This window comes from Aythya ferina, assembly GCF_964211825.1.
Source record: "Aythya ferina genome assembly, chromosome: 5".
In the NCBI taxonomy this organism is placed as follows: Eukaryota; Metazoa; Chordata; class Aves; order Anseriformes; family Anatidae; genus Aythya; species Aythya ferina.
The window spans coordinates 45,144,765-45,168,069 of NC_140301.1; the positions used below are offsets into that span (position 1 = coordinate 45,144,765).

The window sequence follows — 23,305 nt, forward strand, 5'->3', positions numbered from 1 at the left end:
TTCTATTCCCATGTGAGAAACCTGAACCTCCTCTACTGTTCTCTGCTGTGCAACTGTTTACTGCTTTGACAGTTGGAGGTAACCAACAATGATAGTTCTAATTAGCTAGCACTGTGAACTACTTCCAAATAGATAAATGAATACCCATCATCAAATTGAGCCCATCTGCCCCTCTTTCCTTGAAAAGGGAACACCTGCACACTGTTGTGCTTAAAATATATATATATATATATATATGTATGTATGTGCATATATATGTATGTGCATATATAAAGTCACTTAGCATTTGATTGGTGCCCAACCAGTGCTCTGCTTTGCAAGCATGAAATCCTAGCCTGTTTGGTCTTACCTTGTATGGAATCCCCCTGAGATTTTTCATGCACCTTCCTAGTTCTAATCAGTCATTATTTTAAAGCAAATATATTCTGTTCAGGCAGATGGAAATTTTACATTGAGTTGTCTTAATCTGGCCAATAAAGCTATACCTCTCTGGAAGCAACAAAAGTATTTTATTCAGATTAAAATAATAATAATAAATAATAAATAATAAATAATAAAAAAAACTGAGGGCAGTTTTTAGTTTTAATTTTAAATAATATTTTAATTCCATAAGGCAGAACTGTGATTTAGTCATCCAATAAATGTTCTTTTACCTACTAGTTTAAATGCACATGGAAACATTTATTTTTCCACGAAACTAGGAATCCAAAAAAATTCTGACATACCATGGTTAACGTACTTTGTGGGATTAAACTAAAAACAGAAGAGGTTTCTGAGGTAATAATACATATCCCTAATTTAGTTCTAATCTCGCTGCTTGCAGTTAATGAGTGCTTTTCCCAAACCAGCTGATGCCTAATTTCCTTTGGGATTTTCTCTATTCAAATGCAAGGTTTTTGTGAGTCTTCGTTTTTACCTATATCCTTTTCCCTGCATTGGCAGATTTTTATTTTTTATTTTTTTTACCTTGGATGTAACATCTGCCCACCTTCTCTGTGTTACTAAGTTGAGAAAAGGCTCATCTGATGTCATCCCCTATCATACCATGCGTGAATGCAGCAACTGACAACTTAAAGAGAATTAAGAGCTTTGGTTTTGTTCCTTTTTCCTTAGTAAAGGCATGGGCTTGCTTCTGACTGGAAAATACTTAATGAGGACAGTGTTGCAGGTTTTATAATGTCCTCAGAATAAGAGTGTATATGTAATCATGCTGAGAATACGAGGATGTTTTTCAGTGCCTTGGCTATACTCCTCAACATTTTAACCTCTTTTGTGGACTTATTTATGGAAAGGTAACTAGCTTCCTTGAAGGATGCAACAAAGGATTTATAATGGTTGCTCTGAGTTTGTCAACTCCCTGTCACAATAATTCTCCCTGCCAGCTTCTTTTTTGGTCTCAGCATATTCAGTTCTTGTTCTGACAAAGTGGTGTATATGTTAGAGCAGTACACCTACTGGTTGACCTGCTGCCCTGAAACTGATAAAGGACTCTGCTTATAATTGCTTTTTGTACAGGAGAGGCACTAACAGGAGGCAAACTGCTCTATCCAGGTCTTTATTTTTATGGAGTGTGCAGGAATTTTGTTCCTGAGACCTCTATGGGGGTGTAAAATACGACTGTCACTGATGTATAGACAGCCTGGTCATGCAAGGTGAATCTTCAGAGTTCAGGCAGAGCGACGCACTCGTTAACAGCCCTCTTCCCCCAGCCACAGTGTGCAAACCAGCAAACCCCTTATTCATATCACCTCTGTTTATGTGCTGTGTGTACAAAGGGAAGGCAGCATGCAGGAAAAATGAACCGTTTTGTGGAAGACTGATCGATGCCTCGTGCAGTTGGCAAAGAAGTCTGAAGTTGTGTGAAACTCCTGGTTAAAATACAGTCTTGGCTGGATTGTGCTTTTAAACTGACAGATAATGGAACAGTGATAAAATGAGCTAGTCATCGTATGGATTGTGCTCAGATCACATGGTTGTCCAGAACAAAGGTGAACGGTGAGATAAATGATGATTTTACCTGTGATATGTCCAGAGCTAAAGCCAGTTTGATGGGTTTTGTGCGGAAGCTGTTCCCCTGCCACTTGCAGTGTACTTAGTCTTCATTTATTCCCAGACCTTCAGTATCTGGGATGATCACAGAAGTATACTTCAGAAGTGGAAAATATTGCACATGGCATGTAGCTTCTGTAACTTTAATTTCTGTTCCATTACTCTTAATTTGGACAGCTCATTATTGCATGATTTTCTCCACTGGAGAAAGGTTCCTGACAACTTTTTCCTTTGGCTTTGCTCAAAGGTAGCACAGAAATAGAGAATGCCCAAGGTTAACCAGAAGATTAAGGCCAGTGTCTGAAGTATGACATTTTAGGACACAGAAGATGATGCCATTTTCCTCTTGTGTAAAACTGAATAAAATTCACAGGCCACATGCAGTACAACTAGCTCCATGTTCCAGGAGCCTCTCATTTTATTTTGCTCTCTCCCTCAGCACCTGTGAAACCACAGCTTATTTTCTGTCTAACCGGCCATGTCTTCTATCAAGTCTCAAAGAAAATATCTCAGTATTATACACTTAGTGCTGACAAAGTGCTGTTTTTGAATACACAGGGCAAGCTTTTATGGAGATAGGAGCTCTTAATTTATTAAGTTTGATATATTGGGTGCCTGCTCAATAAATACCAGTTTAAGGAAGTTGCTGAAGCTTGATTGGTAGTAATATATGCCAAATGCTACGGGCACACTTAGAAGAACACAGTATTACCAGTCCCGCTGGCTTTACCAGATGATTTGTGTTTAAAGTAAATGTGCATGTGAAAGCTTTTCTAGAGCAGAGACAGTGCTGGATAATTTAAGAGCACTGTGGTGGAGACTTGCATATGAGCTGCTGGGCAGGCAGATACCATTTACTGTCTTGAAACCACCCACATATGGCTTCAAGATGGGGCTAAGGCAAGGTGTGTTTATCTTCAGAACTGCTTTTACCAGAACACCCCTGCTGCTCTTGGAGCTATCAGTAGCTCTCCAGCTGGCCACATTCAACCTCACTATCCCCAGCACTTCTGGCCTGTGTCATACTTAAGCTGACTGCAGTGAGGGTGTACGCATACAGCAATGAAGCCAATAACCTGCAGAAAACATCTCTAGGAATGGCAATTATACTGCTAGCTTTCTTTTTGCTTAATACAGTGGGAGGTGCTGGGTTAGGGAAGTCAGGAGCTAGCTTCCAAAGCTGAAATACAGAAGGGAATTTCAGTAATGAAAAGGTAGAAATCAAGTCTTTAACCTGTGCAACCTGGTATAACTACTGATTTAAATGAAAACTATAATTTTCATCAGATCAGGTTGGGCTTATAATAAGACTCTGCCACCTTTTGGAGAAGTATTTTTCTTAAGCTGCCTCTCTGGGCAACTTTCCGCTCTGTATGTCAAGATGTACTTTTGGAAATGGCAACCTGTGAGATGATGTGAGGGAGGAACTGCTGGAGGGTGGTGTGTGGGGTAGCAAGGCCATTATCTGTGTGGGCAGAACACCAGCTTGCTAGGAAGATATTTAATCACCACAAGATTAGCTGGCAGTAGGATATGTAATTCAATATGGAGTTATTCCTTGCATATTATGTGTAGAGCAGATTTTGAGTCAGAAGGCACAGGCACTGTTCTGAATTTAAAGCAGAGTTCAAACAGTGAATATCAAGCAATCTGGCCTTGTAGTTTGGGTGCGTGCTTAGTCAGGGATGACCTGTAAGCCTCATGGCAATGGTGTACTCCTAAGCCTTGAGATGACAGTGGTGTATCACTACCAATGGTATATAGTTACTGTTCCAGTTTCTACAATTATTTTGGCTATATTGCACGAAGTGTTACCAAGTGTCTAACCAAATTTCAGTCACTAAGTGTCTAATACTACGTATCTTTCAGATTTGCCTAGTTGTCTTTACTGTGAAATATAAAGAAATTAAAAAATGAAATTTTTGAGACATTTTGAGACAAAAAATTTGAAAGGATCTTATTCTAATGTTCATGCAGGTCATTCTGTAACAGCTCATCTTGGGATTCACCATATTTCACCCTTCAGAAAAGTACACAGCCTTCAAGTCTGTGAGGCTGTAGTAAAGGTAACTGTTGTATACATCCCAGTCCAGAGTTCTCAGGTCACGATTCATCCTGCCACAAAACCCAAGTGGCCAAGGATATGTAAAAAGTGAGCCTCTCACTTTTTAGAGAGGCTCTTTACCATAGCATTTTTGTAGGGCTTGGGGACTTGCTTGCTGCTGCCATTTTGTGCATTTTGTCCTTCAGTTGCTCTCCTGCAGGTTGGCAGCTTCTGCACAAACGCAGGCTTTGGGAAAGGGCAGGACTGACCGAAGTGAGACCGCTAGGCAGGAGGAAAGGCTGTCCTCCCTATAACTCCTCTTCAAAGAGTTGGACATCCTACCTACAGGTATGACTTGCCACGTGTCTCAGTGTTTTACTGATGGGAGCAGCCAAAAAGGCAGCCCAGTTGTAATGGGAAAAATATTGACAGAGAAAGAAATGTGCTTAAAAAAACATACAGAAGATAATGTCTGCTGCCCTGGGAACTTGGAGCATCCCTGAGGAGCACAGTCCTTGAGGTGCAGCTGGGTAACTCAGACATGCTGAGATACCCTTAATAAGCACAAAACTTCCCTTACTTACCACCAGGAAAAAACAGCAATTTGTCTGGGAAAAGTGAAAAATCAGTCTGGGAAGGCGAAAACTGCGAGGTGGTGTCCTACGCCCCCTTACGCCTGTATCAATGCAGAAATAACTCATCGCCTGCCCGAGGGGGAGCTTCTCTGCCAGTGGGGTCTGCACACCCCGTCCCTCGCTGACTGGTCTGCAACTGGGAGCAACTGGGTAGGTGCTGCGGCACTAACGCTTCAGAAATACTTAGAGCGAGAGATACGCACACATACAGGCAGTCCGGAGCTAAGTACGTACCTGAGCAGCGGTGACTCACGGGGACTTGCCACAAGTCAGCTTCCAGAAGTCAGCGGCGCCCCTCAGCGGCCCTGAGGCGAGGCCGCCGCCTGCCCTCACGCGGGGCCGGGCCGGGCGGCGCTGAGGCGGCTGGGAGGCGGCAGCCGGCGCCATGGCGTTCGCGGCGGAGGAGCTGAGGAAGCAGCTGGGCAGGGTGCGGGGGGCCGCAGGGCAGCGTGGCAGGGGGCTGGGGTGGCGGGGCTCGATCGGCTCCGCAGCCCTGGGGTCGCTGCCGGGGGAGCGGGGTCGGTTTACCTGGCCGCCCTAAGGCTGTGCTGCAGGTGGCTCGGGTGTTGGTGGGGCTGGGGACGAAGTGTGGGGGCGCGCAGTGGGACTTCGGGAAGGGCTGTCAGTGTCCTGGGGGCTTGTTTGATAGCCTCTGCCTGCCATCTAGGGGCTCTTCAGGCAGGGATTTGTTTTCGTAGCATCCCCGTGAGGTAAAAACTTTTTAATTTTTGTATGAGAAACTGAGCTATGCATACTTAAACGCCAGGCTCACAACGTGAGACATTTCATATCTGATACACCTCAGAAGGACTTTGCAACCTATTTAATAGGAATACGTATTTAATAGGAAAACAACGTATTTAATAGGAATATATCTTTTGTTTTATGAATATGGGGTCAGCTGGGGAGGGATGGCTTTGGTTCACAGCCAGGTGTGTCAACACTTAGGAGAACGTGTTACATGCAGGCTGCGTGGCTGCTCCTCGCCTGTGCACCTTTGAGTTTTATGCTCTTGTCTTTGCGGCATCCCGTCAGACTGAACACCGAGAAGCTGACTAAAGGGCATTTCTTGTCCGCAGCTTTGTGTTTTCACATGCAAAGGGGAAAATAATGGTGCTGTGTAAGCAGCTCTAGCTATGGTTCTGGTGGGGGGGTCTTACTGAGGAGCAGGTGGGTTTTAGGTGCTGCTTTCTGGCAAGTCTCACAGCACAGTGAGCCCTGGCTCAGCCCCCTGTAGCGGCTGTGTGCTCACACAGACAAGGAGGAGGAGGAATGGTATGTGCAGAATGAGGTCAGAAACTGAGTTCTCGTGTTGCAACAGCAGACCCGTGATTCTTTCAAAGCTTTTTTTGGTATCAGCTGTTTAACACATTTATTTCATGCCAAAGCTACTGTTAATGCTACAAGTAATTGTTATCTGCCCCTTCTTTTGTTTCTAATTTCTCTTGGTTCTGTCTCCCTGTCTCTGGTAATGAAAGAAATGGCCTTTGAAAGGAAACTTTTTTCTGATTATTTTTTTTTTTTGTCTCTGATTTCAGTATAAATTCAGGGACCTGACCATAGAAGAACTGAAGACTGTTAACAAGACCTACCCTAACTTCACGTTCTCCATGAACACATACAGTAAGAAGTGATACAGTTACTTTGAATGATTCTTTCTTGCCATCAATTCAGATGGTGTATAATGTGAATGTCTTCCAGGTGCATTCCTACCTTTATTCTGACTTGCAGCAAAATTCCTCTTGCTATGTGACTATTTTTGAAGAAAGCAGATGTATAAAAAACTAAGTTTAATGTGTCAATAACTGTAGAAGATTGATTTTTTAAATTTCTTTATGTGTAACAGCATTTTCCCATATCCCATGATTCTATTTAAGGAAGTTTTATGTCTTTAGCTTGTCAAATCTAGTATCTAGGTTCCTTCAGAAAGACTGAATGTTCTTATCACACCAGATTTTCAGACTAGTGATATCCTTAGTTTTACCAGCCCAGTCTTCATTAAGATTCCATTAAGGAATTACCACAAAGGAGGACAAGGCAGGGGGGAAGGAGGGAGATGATGGACAGATGGACATGACGGACGACACTTTTGTAACATTGGTGACTAGAGCAACGTATTTGATTTCTAAAGAAAAAATAGCAGTGTATGTTTGTAGTTGTAGATGGGATTGTCATAACCATTTTGATTTTTAATTTCAGCCTTTAAAGATGGATCCCAGAAAGACCTCCTGAATTTCAGTGGTACAGTTCCAGTGAAATATGGTAAGAGTAATTGAAAGTAATTTCCTTACTAGTTATGAATCTAATTATAGAATGTGCTGGGTACCGCCTCCCAACAACATACCACACTGATTGGTCATGGAGAATCTTAGAAAAACGTGTGGCTGAAGTAGTAGAGATGGCTTTTCTGCTCTGGCAGCCAGATGGGAGAAGTGGGGAAAAAGCAAGAGTGCTGCTACTCATTTCCAGCAGCCAAAATGAGTTAAGTTTGCTCCTGAATGTGTTGTAAATGAAGTGGAATGTTAAAATCAAACATGAAAACCATGCCTTTAAATTATTAGATTAAGCTGTGTTAGAATGCATATGTGAGATGAGGTACCCTTTCTCATTTTGGGTATGCTCAGGGCTAATGTACACACACTATAGGATCAAATACCCAAGAATGTGAATGAATACAAGTCTGTGTCGTGCCTTTGGGATCCTGGTATTGCTGGTGTTGGTTTCCGAACTGTAGCTTCGTTAAAGGTAGCTATAAAGGATTTTGCCTAAATTGACAGAAGCTGCTTCTGCTCCATAAACAAGTATCTTCATGCACACACAGATGTTGAAATAAGGCATTATAAGATAAGTCAATTAAATAAATAAATAAATCATATAGTGTGACAAATTTATTTGCCTAGAAAACTGGACACGTTGGTTGACAGAGAGTACCCAAGGGAAAAAAAACAACAAGGAGAAAAAAAAACTTACGTTAATCAAGACTCAATCAATGGCATGTCAAGTTGATCCAGACAAGTCTGCTTTTGTAAAGTGGCCTAAGTAACATAAATGCTTTTGAGTGCAAAACTAGAAAGTGATTTGTCTGGCTTTTTTTCTTTGTTATTATGAAATGTGAATCATGTGCATGCACACCTGTTTTTTGTTTCTTCTCAGTGCAGAGGTTGGTAATGATTTTGTTTGTGTTGAACAGGTAATTCCTATAACATACCTATTCGTCTGTGGATTTTGGATTCTCATCCCTTTGCTCCCCCCATTTGCTTCTTGAAGCCAACTGCGAACATGGGCATTTCAGTGGGAAAGCATGTTGATGCTCATGGCAGGATTTATTTGCCCTACCTGCAAAATTGGAGCCATGTAAGAGGGGCAGCAGGGGAAGGTGTCTGGGAATGATGTCTGATGTTATACATGTATGGAGAGGGGTGGATAGGGTTTGGGGCTTTTTGTTTACACATTTAACAAACAACAGAGAAATGATTATGCAAAGAGAAGCAGAATGTTAGCACCTCTTGAAATTACAGCTTTCAGCCAGTATGAGGTGATCATAAGGAAAAATGCAGTTGATTCTAAAGACAATTATTTCAGGCTGAATAAAAATGGGATTGAGTTTGTTACAAAGTATTGTAAGGCCTGTGTGGACATTTTGATGTTTTTCCCTTTGTTTCAGTGAATAATGAATAATAATAGTAGACAAATTGAGTATCCCTGGAAGGTTCAGTGGAAGTTCTGATTTTTTGGGGATGTCTTTTTTCAATAGAACTATGCGAATCATTAGAACAGAGATTCAAAAGCCAGTGCTGTTGCTAAATAACTTTATGCACCATTAAATAACTTCCTTAAATGTAACTATGTCAGGCCAGCAAAAGTGATTTAATGAACACTAGTTTTTTAAAAAGGATAGGATATATTTTCCATGATTAATAGAGAAATTCCCATGGGAATAGTTTCTATTGCTCAAACGTCTACTGTCTTCTTGCCTAAAGAAGAACTGAATCACCAAAGCTCTGCTCAGTTAAGCTCATCTAAGAAGGAAGCTGTCTTTCCTCTAGCTAAGATTTGCCCTGTTTATATTATTTGACGTAGTTAGATCAAAGGCTTTCATATGTCCATGGATGCTTTCAAAAACTAGTTGCACTGGTCATTTAAATTCTGTAATTCCTTTTTGTTACATTCCTTTTAAGTTGTCCTCCTGTTTGAAAAGTATCTTCTTAAAAAGTGATGCTTTTCTTTACCTTAAATCTTTCCATGTTAAAGGTGTCAATATTTATAATTTTACCAGGTTTTGTATAGCTATGGCACTTTATGAAAGTGCTCCAGTTTACAGCTGATACTGGTATGTGATAAAGCTAGTCAACTGTTTTGTCATCTTCCTGTATTTCAGCCTAAATCAACTATTGTTGGATTAATCAAGGAAATGATTGCAAAATTTGAGGAAGAGCTCCCTCTGTATTCATTGTCATCTTCTGATGCAGCCAGGCAATCAGAACTTCTCTCCTACATTGCAAAGATTACTGAAGGTGTGGATATTTTCGTATATTGGTAATGTTCTAACACATCGTACTTATTAATTATTGTACTTATTAATTTATTGTTATTACTTAATAACACAAAGATGCCTGCATAATGCTAATGTCTGAATTTTTGGTGCTTGCATGTCCACAGTTATTGGTGTTTTCTCTTAAGCGCTTCTTGGAATAGAGAGCTCAGACTCTCTTTACTTGAATACGCAGTTCATTTTGGTTATTTGCTTTTAAGCCCACTGAAAAGTGCTGCAGACTTAGCACTACTTGTTTGTAGGAAATTACTGCAAGAAAATTCATTGTGAAATCTTGTGAAAACGTGATTTTAGAATAAACAAGTTGATTTTACCCATCACAGTCATTCACTCCCTCAGATCTCATGTGCTCACGCTCTCACATTGGCAGACACAAGCCCTGAGACCTGTCAGCCCACAGCGACTGGGGGTGCAGCACTGAGGACAAGGAGTGCTGGTGTTGAGGCTGCATTGTGTTTCTTGGGTTCTTCTCGTTCAGTGGTGGCAAGCTGATTTTGGTCTTTTGTTTTACACCCTTCAGGAGTGGATGCTCTTTGGCATCTTTTGCTTCACTGTTTTATCTCACCTATTTTAAGTCTTGGGCAAAATTCCTGCATTTCATAATTCTCATGATTTACTTATCTGGGTATTTTATGGCTCCCGTGCTGTTCTTCATCTTGACACATACTCTTCAAGTCAATCCTTTCTTTTAATGAAATCACAGATGATCATCTGTTGCAACTAGTGCAAGTCCTTCCCTTTGAACCCTTTTCTGCTGTTTCGTCTGGTAATTGTGTACACAGACACGTTTGTGAGCACGTGTGTATGCAATACATTTTTCAAATCAATTGATCAATCTTAATGTTTCTGTTACAAATCTGTGTGTTATACTCAGAACGGGAATTGTTGCATTACCAGTACCATTGGCTCAATGACCTCAGGTCATTGTATTTTAATCAAGCTTGATTTTGAATGTCTTTTCAAAATTTTAACTCTTTTACAGGATTTTCTGACCCTGGTATATATTCATGCCTGTAGCAGTAGCAAAGGGAGTATTGTTTCTATGGTCTTGGTGTCTAGCTGCTGCTTATTGTTATGCTCATACGTTCCATTTAGTGAGAAAACATTCCTGTTGAGAGAGGAGTGTGTGTGTGTTATACCTTTGGAGTTAGGATGAATTTTCCATGGTCAGACTGACCACTATTTTGAAGAAGCTTACCTAAGTTGGTTTAACTGTAGCCGTGATCCTTTACAGAGCATCGATACTGGTATCGATGCAGTATGGAATAGCTCATCAGTTTGTATTTTCCTTTTAATTGTAGGAGAAACTGACACGAAATCAAAGAGTAAAACTGGTGGGGACAAAAATGGAGGGCATTTCAACAAAATTACTGTGGTTGGAGCTGGAGATCTTGGCATCGCCTGTGTGTTAGCGGTTGCAGCAAAGGTATGTAATTAATGTAAATAGCTACAGACCTGATTAATATAGAGGCTTCCAACCTAGTTCTTAGTGTCTGACACAGAACTAGCTCAGCATTTTCAATAGTTGTGTCACTGCTTATGTCATTGGCCTCTTCCCTTCAGTTAATTTATGGATGCACAGAAGCATTAGTTTCTGCTGTTTTCTCAGACAGCTTTTGTAAATACAAAGGGTTGAATTAGGAATTCATGTACTTTGAAAATCCTTTGTTAACAAGTTGTTGCCTAAGCTGCAGCCTGTTAGAATTGGCATCTCCTAGTCACCTGGAAAGGGGGTTTATAGATGGTCTGCACTGTGTTGCAGCTATATGCTCAGAGACAATGTTTATTACTTTCTAGAGATTTTTTTGTTAATTTGTTTCATAATGCCTTATTTTCCAATTCAGCTCATTAAACTAATTCTCTTTTTCTTGTGATTTGTCAGTCATTTTGTTGAGGTCTCCCCATAATGCTGATTTTATACACAGTACAACAAATGCTGTTTTGAATTGGAGAAAGCTGTTTTTATTCCCACCGCTGGCAAGAACCAGTTGCGCTTTATTGTTGAACTGTGTTATTCATTTAGGGTGTTGCAGACAAGGTGGTTCTTCTGGATCTTTCTGAAGGTGCAGCAAAAGGAGGAACCATGGACTTGGAGATCTTTGCTCTGCCAAATGTGGAGATCAGCAAAGGTACTAGATCTCATTGCTGGAATGGCTTTAGTCGCAGAGCTTGAGGTGATGTAGCTCGATAGCTCTTCCACGGTAGAAGTTGGAACTGAACATCTTTCATCTTCATTTTTCCTTGCTTACCTGTGGTGTTTTTATGTTCCTTGGACCCTCCACAAGACAAAATTGGGCAGGAGACTTTCACATGAGGCTTCTGATGTGATGTGGGGATAGGGATGTGTTCTGGTTACACCAAGCATCTTACTTGATTATTCTGTTTCCACCTGACATTGCCTGTGCTACATCCTTTGATCTTACCTTGCAGATTTTTCTGCTAGCACATTTTTTTTCCTGAACTCTGCTTGTTGAACTGTACCACAAATCTCTGTTTGTCTTTTGTGCACCTGTTACATATTTGTTTCTCTATGAGAGTGGAAGCTTGTATGTTGTTGCTGGTGATGCTATTAGTAGTGTCACAGTATTACTAAATGCTTCTGTACTGTAACCTGTTAGTGTACTTATATCTAGGTTTGGGGCAGGCTGGTATTATGTTGTTTAGTAAGCTTACACTTTGTAGGTACAGTAGGCCTTCGCTTTGGCTACAGCTGGTTTCAGAGGTAGTATTAGAAGGCTAACATAAGTAGGCTTTTGGAACTCTTATAGCTGTCTACACATCCTTAATTGAGCTAAAAGAACAAATAAAGGATAAAGGAATAAAGTCTCTGCCTTTCTTTTACAAGTCAGAAGAAAAACAAAGCAACCTTTTCATGAATATTTTTTTTTTCCATTGCCAAGAAAATTATGTTTGGAAAGCTTATATGTCAAAACTGTATATGTGTGTCCAGTTTGTGCTTTATAGCCTTGGGCACACTTCAGTCTCTCTTCTGTGTTGCCTGCTATGAAATGGGAAGAGTGGTTCTGTGGGAGAGCTGTGTTTTACAAGTGCTGTGGAAGTGCCACACGTTCCAGATTGGGGTGGTGGGGGTGAGACACAAGGGGAAGAATCCCTAACTTAAGCTGCATGCTGCAGTTAAGCATTTAGGATAGCATTTTGGTTTACATCTGAAACTTGATAAAGTAACATAAATTTTTAAAACACATTTTATTTATATTTCCAGATTTTTCTGCTTCAGCTGATTCCAAAGTAGTGGTGCTGACGGTTAACTCTCTGGGCAGTGCTCAGACTTACCTTGATGTCATACAAAGCAACGTGGACTTGTTCAGAGGAATTATCCCAGCAGTATCACACTACAGTCAGAACTCTGTTCTGCTTGTTGCTTCCCATCCAGGTGCGTTGGTACTTCACCTAATGTTCCGTCTCTGCAATGGCTTTCTATTTGGGCTGTTTTAAAAGTATATTACTTCAGATTGCACCCACTTAGTCAGAAGTTCTTGCTACTCTGAAAGATATTTTCCTTTTCAGCATTGAGCAGGACACTGTCTTTGAGGGGGTTTTTCTTAACTGTTACCAAGATAAAAGAAAATAGTGTACTTTGTTTTGTTTAAAAGGTATGTATTTCTGCATATTTCTGTATGTAGCTTAAATGTCACTGTACCTACAAGATTAGCATCCGTTAGCTGCTGTCTTGTCAGCCGTTTTATGTGTCTGTTTCTCCTGTGCAGTAAGCACAGATGTGTGTGTCATGTGCCATGTGATCAGACTCACAGACTACTAATATATTTAATGTGGTGTCACTAGTAAACATTGCAGCTGTATTTTTGGGGAAAATCTAAATCTGTTGGGTCAGGAATATTGTGAAACAAGAAAAATGAAAACATAACTTAAAGGGCAAGAAGTATGTGTGACCTCGTGTGTCCTGTAAACAGGCTGAAGACACTGCTAGCCCTTTTCTATTTTTCAAGTGCTTCTTGGCCTTCCTGTCATTTAGAGCTGTGGAAATGCAGAAAAGATTTCCTGCCTTATCTGGGGGAAGAAACTCTGGCTGCATTAAACTTAGAAGCACATGAGGGCTTTGGTATAGGGAAGCATAGTGACTCATTTTGAAGTTTCCCTTGATTTCTCTTAGAACTTCACTTGGTCTGTGAATCTTTTTTGCCTCCTCCCCGTCTCAGCTGGTGTTTTGGTTGAACAGAACTACTGAAGTGTTCATGCATGCTTTTGCCTTTTCTAAAGAAAACAAGTCTGTCCTGAGTTTTGTAGCTGATTAATAGTTTGCCGTTGGTCTGAGTTTTGACTGATCCTTTATTGTCAGCATATTTTTCTTTCACGCATAGTTGAAGTAATGACGTATGTGTCATGGAAGCTGAGTGCGTTTCCCAAAAGCAGAGTTATTGGAGTAGGTGGCAATCTGGATACGGAGAGATTTCAGTATACACTCGCAAACCTTTTGCAAGTACAGGCGCTGGGAAAAGATGCTTGGATTGTTGGTGAACAAGGGGAAAACAAAGGTAAAGTGATATGGTGTCATGACTATGAGTATTTAATGTTCTGGCAGTACTTAACTAACTGAGAAAAGTATTGAAGGTAGTCATGAGCAGGGTAGTAAAATTTTCATAATGTGGTTCCAAAGAATAATATTCTGGTCTGTGACCAAGTCTGTAGACCTGGGGTGGTTGTAAAACTATTTTACGTTAGTCACAGTTAAAAAAAAAAAAAACAAAAACAAACAAACAAACAAAAAAAAAACACCTTGAATGCTTTTTAATTAGTGTAGCAATGTAGATTAGATATATTGAAAGAGGAAGGAAGTGTGGTATAATGTATGGCAGGCTACTGCTAATGTAAAAATTCTTGCCTATTAATTCATTTTTAAGCAAGTGTCTCTTGTCAAGTGATACTTCAGAGTTTTATTTCATCTGTATAGAAACCCTTAGTGGGTCATCAACTACATTTGTCTTGTTATGGGGGAAGGAACCTTGCCCTTTTTTTTTTATTATTTTATTTTCCCACCTTATCTAACCCATATTTTAGTCACTGTTAAGATGTAGATTTAAACACTATGTTTGTTTCTGTCTAGTACTCTCATGGACCAGTTGTAACTCACATGCAAATCAAACTGAAACAATGGTTGCTCAGAATTCAAAGGAACAGGTGGCTAACAGGTAATGCCATTATAATCTTAGGGTTTTTTCATCATGTTCAAACACTTCAGGTTTGCAGGGGTTTTGTTTTTCTTCAGTTCTTTGTGAAGAGGAGGAAGTTTGCTCTAAAATGTTCGCACACTGAGTTTCTATGAACGTGTAGGTCTGTGTGTCACTCATTTTTCTGTAAGTGCATATACCTGCTGATTTTCTGATGTTTTTAATAATGTCTTGTCATTAGATAACATCACAGACACAACAAGATTTGTAGGATATACATGAGAACATCCGAGCTGCCAGTTCAATTATGTCCATTTTTTTTAAAAAAAGTGGGGAGGCAAGCTTTCTGGCGTACTTTTCTCAGAGTTTGTGCAGAAGCAGTTTACTTCAAAGTGAAGCAGAAGTTTCAATCATTTTACTTGATTTATTTATCCACTCCTTGACAGAATTTTTACTACTGTGGGTAAAATATTTATTGAAAATTTCTTGAAAGAATGTTGTTATTCTCTTCTGTTGTTTCCCAAATAAAAGAGTCATGTTTTTATGAAATGCTTATATGTCTGTAGGGTTTTACGTATAAACCAAAAAAAGTAATAATTTAAATAATGAAAATCTAAACATCGCTTTCTCCCCTTTTTTTGGTTTATATAGAGCTATGGAAATCCTAAAGGGAAAAGGTCAGAGATCTTGGTCTGTTGGGCTCTCGGTTGCTGATTTGACTGAGAGTATACTGAAAAATAAAAGAAAGGTTCATTCGGTATCCACCCTGGCAAAGGTAAATGGGTTATTTAATATCTTTTGGTTGGCACTGTAATGATGTTATTTATACTGGATAGCCTCTGTTCAGAAGTAGCACTGTTTTCATGACTTTCTTCCAACAACCACCTTCAGTTCTAGTCCAAGTGAAGCATAAACCAGTTGTTGTGTTAACCTGAAACCAATATTAAAAGTGGATTGTTTTACCTCAAAATACAAATGTTTAGATGGAAAATGTGATCAGGGTTGCTGACCAGCTCCCCAGGAACAGCTGGATTTGGCAAACGAAGAGAAATGTGTCACGATTTAAGTGCTCGGTGTTGAATGTAGATTTTTGTGGGGACCAAAAGAGTTCAGTATCATTTATGAAAGCGTACATTTTCTTACGTTATTTTATTTGACCAGCTTTGAAACAGCTGTTTTTGTTACTCCTTGATTCTTTACATTGAGGAGATTATTAAGCTACATTTAACTTAAAATTGTAGACTAGACTTTGTGTGAAGTTTACCCAAGAGGCTTCATTAAAGCTCTAAGTCATTTCAAATGAGTAAAAAAGAGGTGGAAGCATTTATTGGTCACTTCTATTTACAGGACTTGGAAGGGTTGTTCATTCTCAGTGCAGGGAAGTTGTTGCGAGGACATTTGTTGTCGACGGAAGGAAGACACAGACGCTCAATATGAGTGATCAGTGAACTTCGATTTATTGGATAGCTCAGTCGTCTTTTATCTAATTCAATATAATTAGCTCATACATATTGCAAAAGCTAAGCTCATGATTGGTTAGTGCATTTCTCTATTTTATCAGCTAGTTTCTCACTCCCATCAACCGAAATAACACAGTTAGTACTTTCCCAAACCTCCAACGGATATCGTGTCCTTGTGCCTGATTAGCTCCCAGACGTTACGTACTTTCTCAGACTCATATGAGCTGCGTTCGATACTTTCTTAACTCACGACCTCCTAGCTGCTCAACATTCACATGACCGACTTCACTTAACCATTCCTCCACAGGAAGTTGAGCACAAAAGGCTGCTCACTGTTATCAAGTACAGATATATAGCTCATTTCATCATTGTGTTTTCAAGTCAAGTTTTAAATTCTTTATGAACTAAATGCAAAAGTAGAGGAGTCCCTTAAACTACAGTTAAACTTAGTAGTTAGAGTAACTACAGAAAGTAAAATTTCATGTACAGATCCTAAAAAGAAACAAAATCAATCATGTAAACTTGAGCTACAATGATGTAACTTTGGTGAAGTCTCTCACAGAATGAATACATGATCAATACTCAAAAAAATATTCCCAGGAGAGATTTTTGTTTTCCCAAAGAAATTCCTCAGCTAGATTGTATCTTGTAGTATCAGCTTGGCCTGTGTCATAGAAGTCTAATATATTTATATAGGGAAACTCTTCCAAGTGTGGCACAATTCAAGATTTTTTTTATTTCACGCTGTAATACCTTACAGTTTCTGTACAGTAAAGCATTGCACAGGGTCTAAAAAGTGGAACGTGAGCTATATAAAATCATGCCATGTGATGAAATATCCTTGCTTAATTACCATTATCAAGTTACTTTGTGGTTCTTTGCTTCAGATAAAGATCAGCAGAAATAAATGACAGTGTTCTTTGCATGCTGTTTCAGGGATGTTGCAATATAAACAGTGAAGTATTTTTAAGTCTTCCATGTATTCTTGGAACCAGTGGAGTGATTGAAATGGTCAAACTAGAAGAAGATCCATCAGTGCAAGAGAAACTGCAGAGCAGCGCAGGATCAATTCACGACCTTCAGCAGCAGCTCAAACTGTAAGCACCAGGGAAGCCACAGCGTCTGCTCACAGAAGCTGGAGATCTGCTGGGCACAACTGGTTGCTCAGTGTATACGGTTTTCTATATAAGACAAGATTTTTTTTTTTTAATTTTCCTACAGCAGTGCTTTCTTTATTTGGATTTGGTTTACATACTTTAACACTGCACTGCCTGGTACAAATTTCTGACTTGAAAAGTGCACTTTAGGTAACCAAACCCTGGAGATTAATGTGCAAGAATGCTTTTTGTAAATTCAGGTGGCATTTTTCTGTAGTATTTCCTTTTTCCCCAGCTAATTATGGCCTGATTCTTGGGTTATTCCTAACTTTGCAACTCCAGAGGACACCACCTAGGACAGGAGCTTACCCAGCTCCTTGGACACTCCAGCAAGAACCCTTCCTCCTTGTTCTAAGTGCTGCCTGAGGGGCTTGCATAGCACATGGCTGGTTGCAAGGCAGCTCGTGGGGGCAGCAGGGGCTGCACTTTGGGAGCTTGGTATTTTATATTTAATGTCTAACGTCAATGGACTCCATCCTTGTGGGTTATGAAGCAGGGGGGTAAAAGCCTGATGTAACAGTACGCTGCAAAATTACATATGGATTTCTGTTGTACGTTTAATGATGGTCTTTCTGGCCGTGACCGGTGTATTTGTGGGGGCGTCCCTCAGGGGGAGCCGCGCACCACAGCGCTCAAATGGTGGCGGGGGGGGGGGTGAGGTGAGGTGAGGTGAGGCGGGGCCGGGCGGAAGGCACCGCCCCGGAAGCGGCGTCAGGGCCGGGCGGAAGCGGCCGCGCGGGCGCTTCCTGTTTGGGCCGGGGGCGGGCGGGCGGCGCCGCCATGGCGTTCTCGGAGAGCCAGCTGAAGAAGATGCTCGCCAAGGTAGCGCCGCGGCGGGACGGCGGCTGCCCGCGGCCGCGGGGGGCGCGGGATGAGGAGGGGAGGCGGGTCGGGGGGCCGTGGGGCCGTGGGGGCGTGGGGAGGGGGAGGGAGGTGTACGGTCAGCTTTGTGCCTCGGGACCCGCAGGCGGGGGAAGGGGAGGCGCGGTGCCTGGCCAGCCGTGACGGGCCTCGGGTGGAAAGCTGCTGGACGTGACGGCCCCCGAGGGACCCAGAGGGACCCACCTCTAGGCACCTGACGGAGCTGTGGGCTTGGTTCTGGGGGATGCTGCAGTGATGAGGTTCAGTCGTGTTCGCACAGAGTGAACGTGGCACGCGATCTGAGCAGAACTGGTGGTCCTTCACCTGCAAAGGGTCGGAAGCACCTCCTTTTCTCAGCTCGAGAAGGAATGCTGAGCGCTAGCTCGGTGCCAGCAAGTGGCAGTGTGTGTTTGTATTGCCCTGTCTCCCATTAATGAATGACTGACATAGCAAGAAGAGGAAGAATCAACGGTGACTCCTCGTCCTTATCTCTTTTTCATTCCACCCTGCCTCACCCCCATTTTATAGCCCCCAGTGCCATCTGACTTTCTGTAGGTAAGTTCAGTGAAAAGTGCATGAATCGAGCAGTTCAGGAAAAGTGAAGTTACTATTTCAGCACTTGCCTGTATTTTTCAAGAATAGCTCCACTTTCTGTTCTGTAGAGGAAATCTGAGGAGTAGGCGTAGCCATGTGTGAGATATCAAAACACTGAGCCCCAGCATGGGAGGAGACACACGTAGCTCAATTCAAGGTGTTGACCTGCTGCCTGAACCTGGCAAGCTTCATCTCTTTGTGGCCTGTTACCTGATATGTAGAATGAGGAAGGTGCATTTGCCATCTGATACTTGAGGAGGAAAAAAAAACACTTAAAAATCAAGAGTTTAAAGTAATCAGTTTTAGTTACGTTTATAGAGGTCACTAAGGTCTTGCGTTTTCCAGAAGGATTTTGGCATTTTTTGGAAATCCTCAGCTCCTTACTATATGAACACAGAAAAAAATTGTCTTGTAATATCAGTATCAGTATGTCTGCTAAGCAAGCATGCAGTTTTTTGTCTGCTTTTGATTAGCCTGACCTGGGACTCTTGTACTACAAGTGGGCTTAAATCCTTATTCCAAATCCTTATGTTTGTTAGGAGATTCTATTAGTGAAAGCCTGTTCTGGTTTTGTTCTTGTTCTTTTGATTGTGCCAATCTTCTTGAGCCTACATCCTGTAATATAAGGTATGTTCCTATAAACGATTCCCTCTTTTTTTTTTTTACATGGCTGGAGAAGTGCTCTCCCTCCTGCTGCAGAACCAGATCTGGTGATGGGGGCACGCACTGCCCTTCTCCAGTCTGGCATCACTCTGCCCTTGTTTGAAAGTTTCTGTTGGGGGTGATGGGATCGTTTTGTGACAGATTTCCTCTTTCATGTTAAAATTTGAGGTACTTTTGACTTGCTTTCTGGGTTACTAAGCTGGTACTGGGGGAAGGCCTCAAAATTGTCCTGTGTAAATAGATATTAGGTATTCGTTGACAAGTAAAATCCTGGAGTTGTAGCTTTTGGTAGACTAAGGTGTTAGAGCAAGTGACGGGGCATGCTCAGTCCACCTCCTCAAGTAAGAGTTGTGATGCCAAATGTTGGCATCTTTGTCAGCCTCCGTAGATACTGGAAACAAGTGTTAGTTTCCAAGTTTTACAACTCAGGAGTGTTTTTCAGAGCAAAGGTGACCCTTAGCCATGGCACCAGGCTTTGCTCTTGGATAATGTTGGAATTAATTTGTTGCCAGCGTTTACGTGTGTTGGGTTTCAGGCCACATTGTGGAGGGTCGTGGTTGAATGAAGGGATGCTATCTGTGGTCCCTGACACACCTGAATATTCTCTTTTTATAGAGCTGCACCACCTGGTGAAACCAGCTCTCTGCTGGCCAGGAGCATCTCCTTCGGTGTCTGGGGTTCTTGTTCTGAGACTTAAATCTGGGCTAAGACTCGCTCCCTGCTCCCAGGGAAAGCAAGCGGATGAAACTAGTGGTGTTACCGATAGTATGGTGCCTTGAAATGTCTGCTTTATAGTCAGTATAATAATAGCAACTGATTAATACTGTGGTACGAGTGCTATGAAAGTGGTCTGTGAGGTTCAGATAGTACATAGCTGTACATGTATGATGAATGAGGAATGTTCATTTTAATATCACACTGTTGGTTCAGAGATGCAGGTGGTTTGTTGTTGTTGTTTAGATCCACAAATACTGTCATGGCCAAGGGTATTCTTTGGTTTCTCATCGTTATCCTTTGTTTTCTTCATATTTATATTACAAATTGCATTAAAAACTTGAAAACTGTGTGAAATTCTTTAAAGCATTTCTACTCTGTGGTTATTGTATGTGTCCAGAAGAGGATGATACAATAATTTTCCTTGCTTTTCTAAATGAAGTAGATTTAATTTTATTGATAATGGCATGTGGGTAATTTTAATTTCACTGAGAAGATATCAAGTGTTTGTCAGTTGGAAAGGTATATGGCAGTCTGTTTTGCAGAACTTCTGATAAATACTATGTCCCAGTGTTTGGCTTTGCTTAAAATGTAACATTGGTTATGGTAGAATATCAATGAAAATATGATAGCTTTCCCAAAATCACTTGATTTATGGACTCTTATTTAAGAATTAAAGCATCTTAATGTGTTAAAACTGGGTAAATTATATAGGAAGTGGAGTCCAGAAGAATGTCCATATATTATCAGTATAAGCTCTCATAAATGCAGGTTATTTTGTGGGGAAAAAAAAATATTAAATTACAGTGAAGCTTTATGATGTAAAAACATTCTTTCTCCTTGTTTTCTAGTATAAGTACAGAGACCTCACCGTGCAGGAGACGACCAGTGTCATTACTCAGTACAAGGACCTCAAACCTGTTATGGATTCATATGGTAAGTCTGCGTGACAAAGTTTTTGTTACTGAATTGTTGTTGTTTTACATATATTCGGTAGCTTTTGTGGGAATGAAGGAGGTTAAAGCTAGAATATGGAATTTTAAGACAGTCTTCTTGATCTTTGACATCAACGCTTCCTTGGAAACAGACGGTAATACAGAAAAGTTAGCTAATATGCCAAGGAGTGTTGCATTTTGCCACAGTTAAAATTTGATTGCTCAGAGGTTAGTAATCTGGAGATTGCTGGTATGTTATGAATTGTGGGGGTTTTACCCCGCTGAGCAGCTAAACTCCACCCCAGCTGCTTTCTTAGCTGCTTTCTTACTTCCCCTCATCAAAAGAAGAGGGTTCGGCTGCCCAGCAGGTGAACCGGCCACACAAGTTGAGCTTTGCTGTGATACAGAGACATTTCTGGAGTTCTGTCTATTTAGAAAGTACAGTAAGATGATGTGCAAGTACTTCATTAAAAATGAATATTTGTGTCAGTGCTTTAAAGTATGAGGAAAGCAGTCATGCGTATAGAAAACTGGTATGAGAGGTTTTGTAATGTAAATTATCAATGACTTAATCACTGTTAGCTTTATTTTAAAGTCTTTGTGTCAATTTTAGTACGTTAAAATGCTATTTAGGGTCAGTTTCAGAGGGTTGAGAGTGTGATTTCTCAAAATACAGTGAGCCAGCATAGCTGCTGAGGTTACCTTCCTTATGATCACCCTCTGCTAGGCCCTGGCACAGGCTGCATGGGAAAGCTGTGGCTGCCCCATCCCTGGAGTTGCTCAAGGCCAGGCTGGATGGGGCTTCGGGCAGCCTGGGCTGGTGAAAGGCGTCTCTGCCTGTTGCAAGGGTTTGGAATTAGATGACTTTCCAATTCAAACCATTCTGTGATTATTTCTGTCACCTGTAGGATTCCTCTGTGAGCCAGTTCATATTAATAAAATATGATAAAAAATTTTTAGTACTTTGCTTTCTAGATTACAGTCTGGATCGACAAGAATTGAGGAGGGATGTAGGCAGGTAGAAGATAAATGAGTTTTAACTTGAACTGCTCCAAGCCAGCAGCTGTCATGGAAGTAATATATATATTAACAATAATAATATAACAGTAATAATAAACTGTGCAGTGGTCAGAGAATCAAAAGCAGTCGTGAAAAGGCTGTGGTTGGAATCTCGTATGCAAGTTTGCAATTATGATAGAGTGATCCAAATTCCAAAAAGCACTGAGCTGTAGCATGAAGCTCATTTGTAACCTCTCTCTTCATAAGCTTCCTTGGAAGGTTGAGCACAGAATTACTTACAGATGGCTGCTACTGTTTGGAGCTGTGAAATGAGTTACGAGAAAATGGTTACCTTGCTGTTGAGATAATTTTCAAGTTTGTAGTAATAAAGTAGTATATACCCACCATATAAGTCCTGACATGTTCTGTCTACATTTGTAGAACATTAGCAAAATAATTGTATATGGTCAGCTACATTTGAAGTGTGACTAGAAGCTTTCAGAAGAGATTAAGAAAATAAGTATTATTACCAAAAGTTGATTTATTAAGCAAAGAGTAATCCATTGTTTTGAAACCTAGACACAGTGACTCAAAACTGAGATCAGGGTTCCTGTGCTTTTTGTGAACAAAGACCAAGATGTGGCTGCAAGTCAAGTGTTAGGTTTTTCTTCCTCTTCGGTGTACTATTTGGTTAAATTGCCTTTAATTGTGATGTAACAAATATAATAATGCCTGTGGCCAACAAGTTCTTGGTAGTCTTGCTGACGTGCTTGTTTGGAGAAAGCATAAGGAATTCTCTGTAATCCTCAGATAAAAGTTGTTACTTTTAAACTGAATTGAAATTACCCTTGTAGCTGTTCTTATGATGAGCAATTTGAGTGGTTCCTCAGAGTCCAAGTAGAATATGTAGGAGACAGTTTTATTCGTGGTGAAGGTAGTTTGACAGCAGTCAGTCAATGCTTTCTCAGAAATACGTTATTTGTAAGAGGCTACCTGACTGTAGATGACCATTTACTAGTCTGTAGATGTGAAAGAGCAGAATTTTTCTTACAGGTAACTTCAGAACTTACTTACAGGTAGTTTCTTACAGGTAACTTACTTACTTACATGTAACTTCTGCATTTACACTAACAAATATGATGTAATCTGAACAGAGATCAACACAACAAATGGATTTCCTTTAAAAACACTATTTGTTCCCTTTCAGTTTTTAACGACGGCTCATCTAGAGAGCTGATGAGCCTGAGTGGAACCATTCCAGTGCCTTACAGAGGTATGCTATTATTATTATCAACATCGTCATCAATATTGCAACCATTATGTTCCCAAATCACATTTAAAACTGTTCAGATTTTAATGGTTCAACTTCACTACTTCCGTGACCACTATTTTTGTGAAATCCTTTACTTAACCACAGTATATTTGTCCTGGTTTTGCTGTGGAATAAAATCTTAGCGTACATCATTGCCTCTTCTTGCCTGTACAGCTCTGTAAC

The 23,305-nt window shown here is 40.7% G+C and overlaps 2 protein-coding genes and 1 long non-coding RNA gene across 9 annotated transcripts in view; all 3 read left to right on the top strand.

Annotated features, from left to right (window-relative positions):
- The first annotated feature begins 28 nt into the window (after positions 1–28).
- LOC311438280 lies at positions 29–4,516 on the top strand. Of its 2 annotated transcripts, XR_014694051.1 has the most exons (3): positions 29–78; positions 4,027–4,115; positions 4,300–4,516. It is a non-coding gene; the product is annotated as an uncharacterized lncRNA (long non-coding RNA). The 2 variants fall into 2 exon arrangements; XR_014694052.1 differs by lacking the exon at positions 29–78 and having other exon boundaries at positions 118–4,115.
- Positions 4,517–5,055: 539 nt separating this feature from the next.
- UEVLD (UEV and lactate/malate dehyrogenase domains) lies at positions 5,056–17,605 on the top strand. The gene is made up of 12 exons (XM_084522465.1): positions 5,056–5,155; positions 6,267–6,351; positions 6,928–6,990; positions 7,919–8,082; positions 9,107–9,242; positions 10,582–10,706; positions 11,304–11,409; positions 12,504–12,674; positions 13,621–13,794; positions 14,364–14,448; positions 15,079–15,202; positions 16,824–17,605. Exons 1-12 carry the CDS (start codon positions 5,114–5,116, stop codon positions 16,986–16,988), a joined length of 1,440 nt encoding a protein of 479 aa, XP_084378591.1. The 5' UTR covers positions 5,056–5,113; the 3' UTR covers positions 16,989–17,605.
- Positions 16,844–23,305, top strand: part of TSG101 (tumor susceptibility 101) — a 28,477-nt gene continuing 22,015 nt past the window's right edge. For 2 of the 6 annotated variants that reach the window (XM_084522469.1, XM_084522470.1), the window contains exons 1-3: positions 17,736–17,866; positions 20,728–20,812; positions 23,018–23,083. In XM_084522469.1, coding sequence (XP_084378595.1) covers positions 17,825–17,866; positions 20,728–20,812; positions 23,018–23,083 — 193 coding nt within the window. In that variant the 5' untranslated portion in view covers positions 17,736–17,824. Of the gene's footprint in view, positions 16,985–17,735; positions 17,867–18,102; positions 18,461–20,727; positions 20,813–23,017; positions 23,084–23,305 lie in introns of those variants that run through there. The other 4 variants (XM_084522474.1, XM_084522472.1, XM_084522473.1 and 1 more) reach the window with 4 other exon arrangements.

Coding starts and splice junctions, on each gene's coding strand:
- UEVLD (XM_084522465.1), top strand. CDS start 5,114: ATGGCGTTCGCGGCGGAGGAGCTGAGGAAGCAGCTGGGCAGG. Junction 6,991..7,918: donor TACAGTTCCAGTGAAATATG/GTAAGAGTAATT, acceptor TGTGTTGAACAG/GTAATTCCTATAACATACCT. Junction 9,243..10,581: donor CATTGCAAAGATTACTGAAG/GTGTGGATATTT, acceptor TTTTAATTGTAG/GAGAAACTGACACGAAATCA.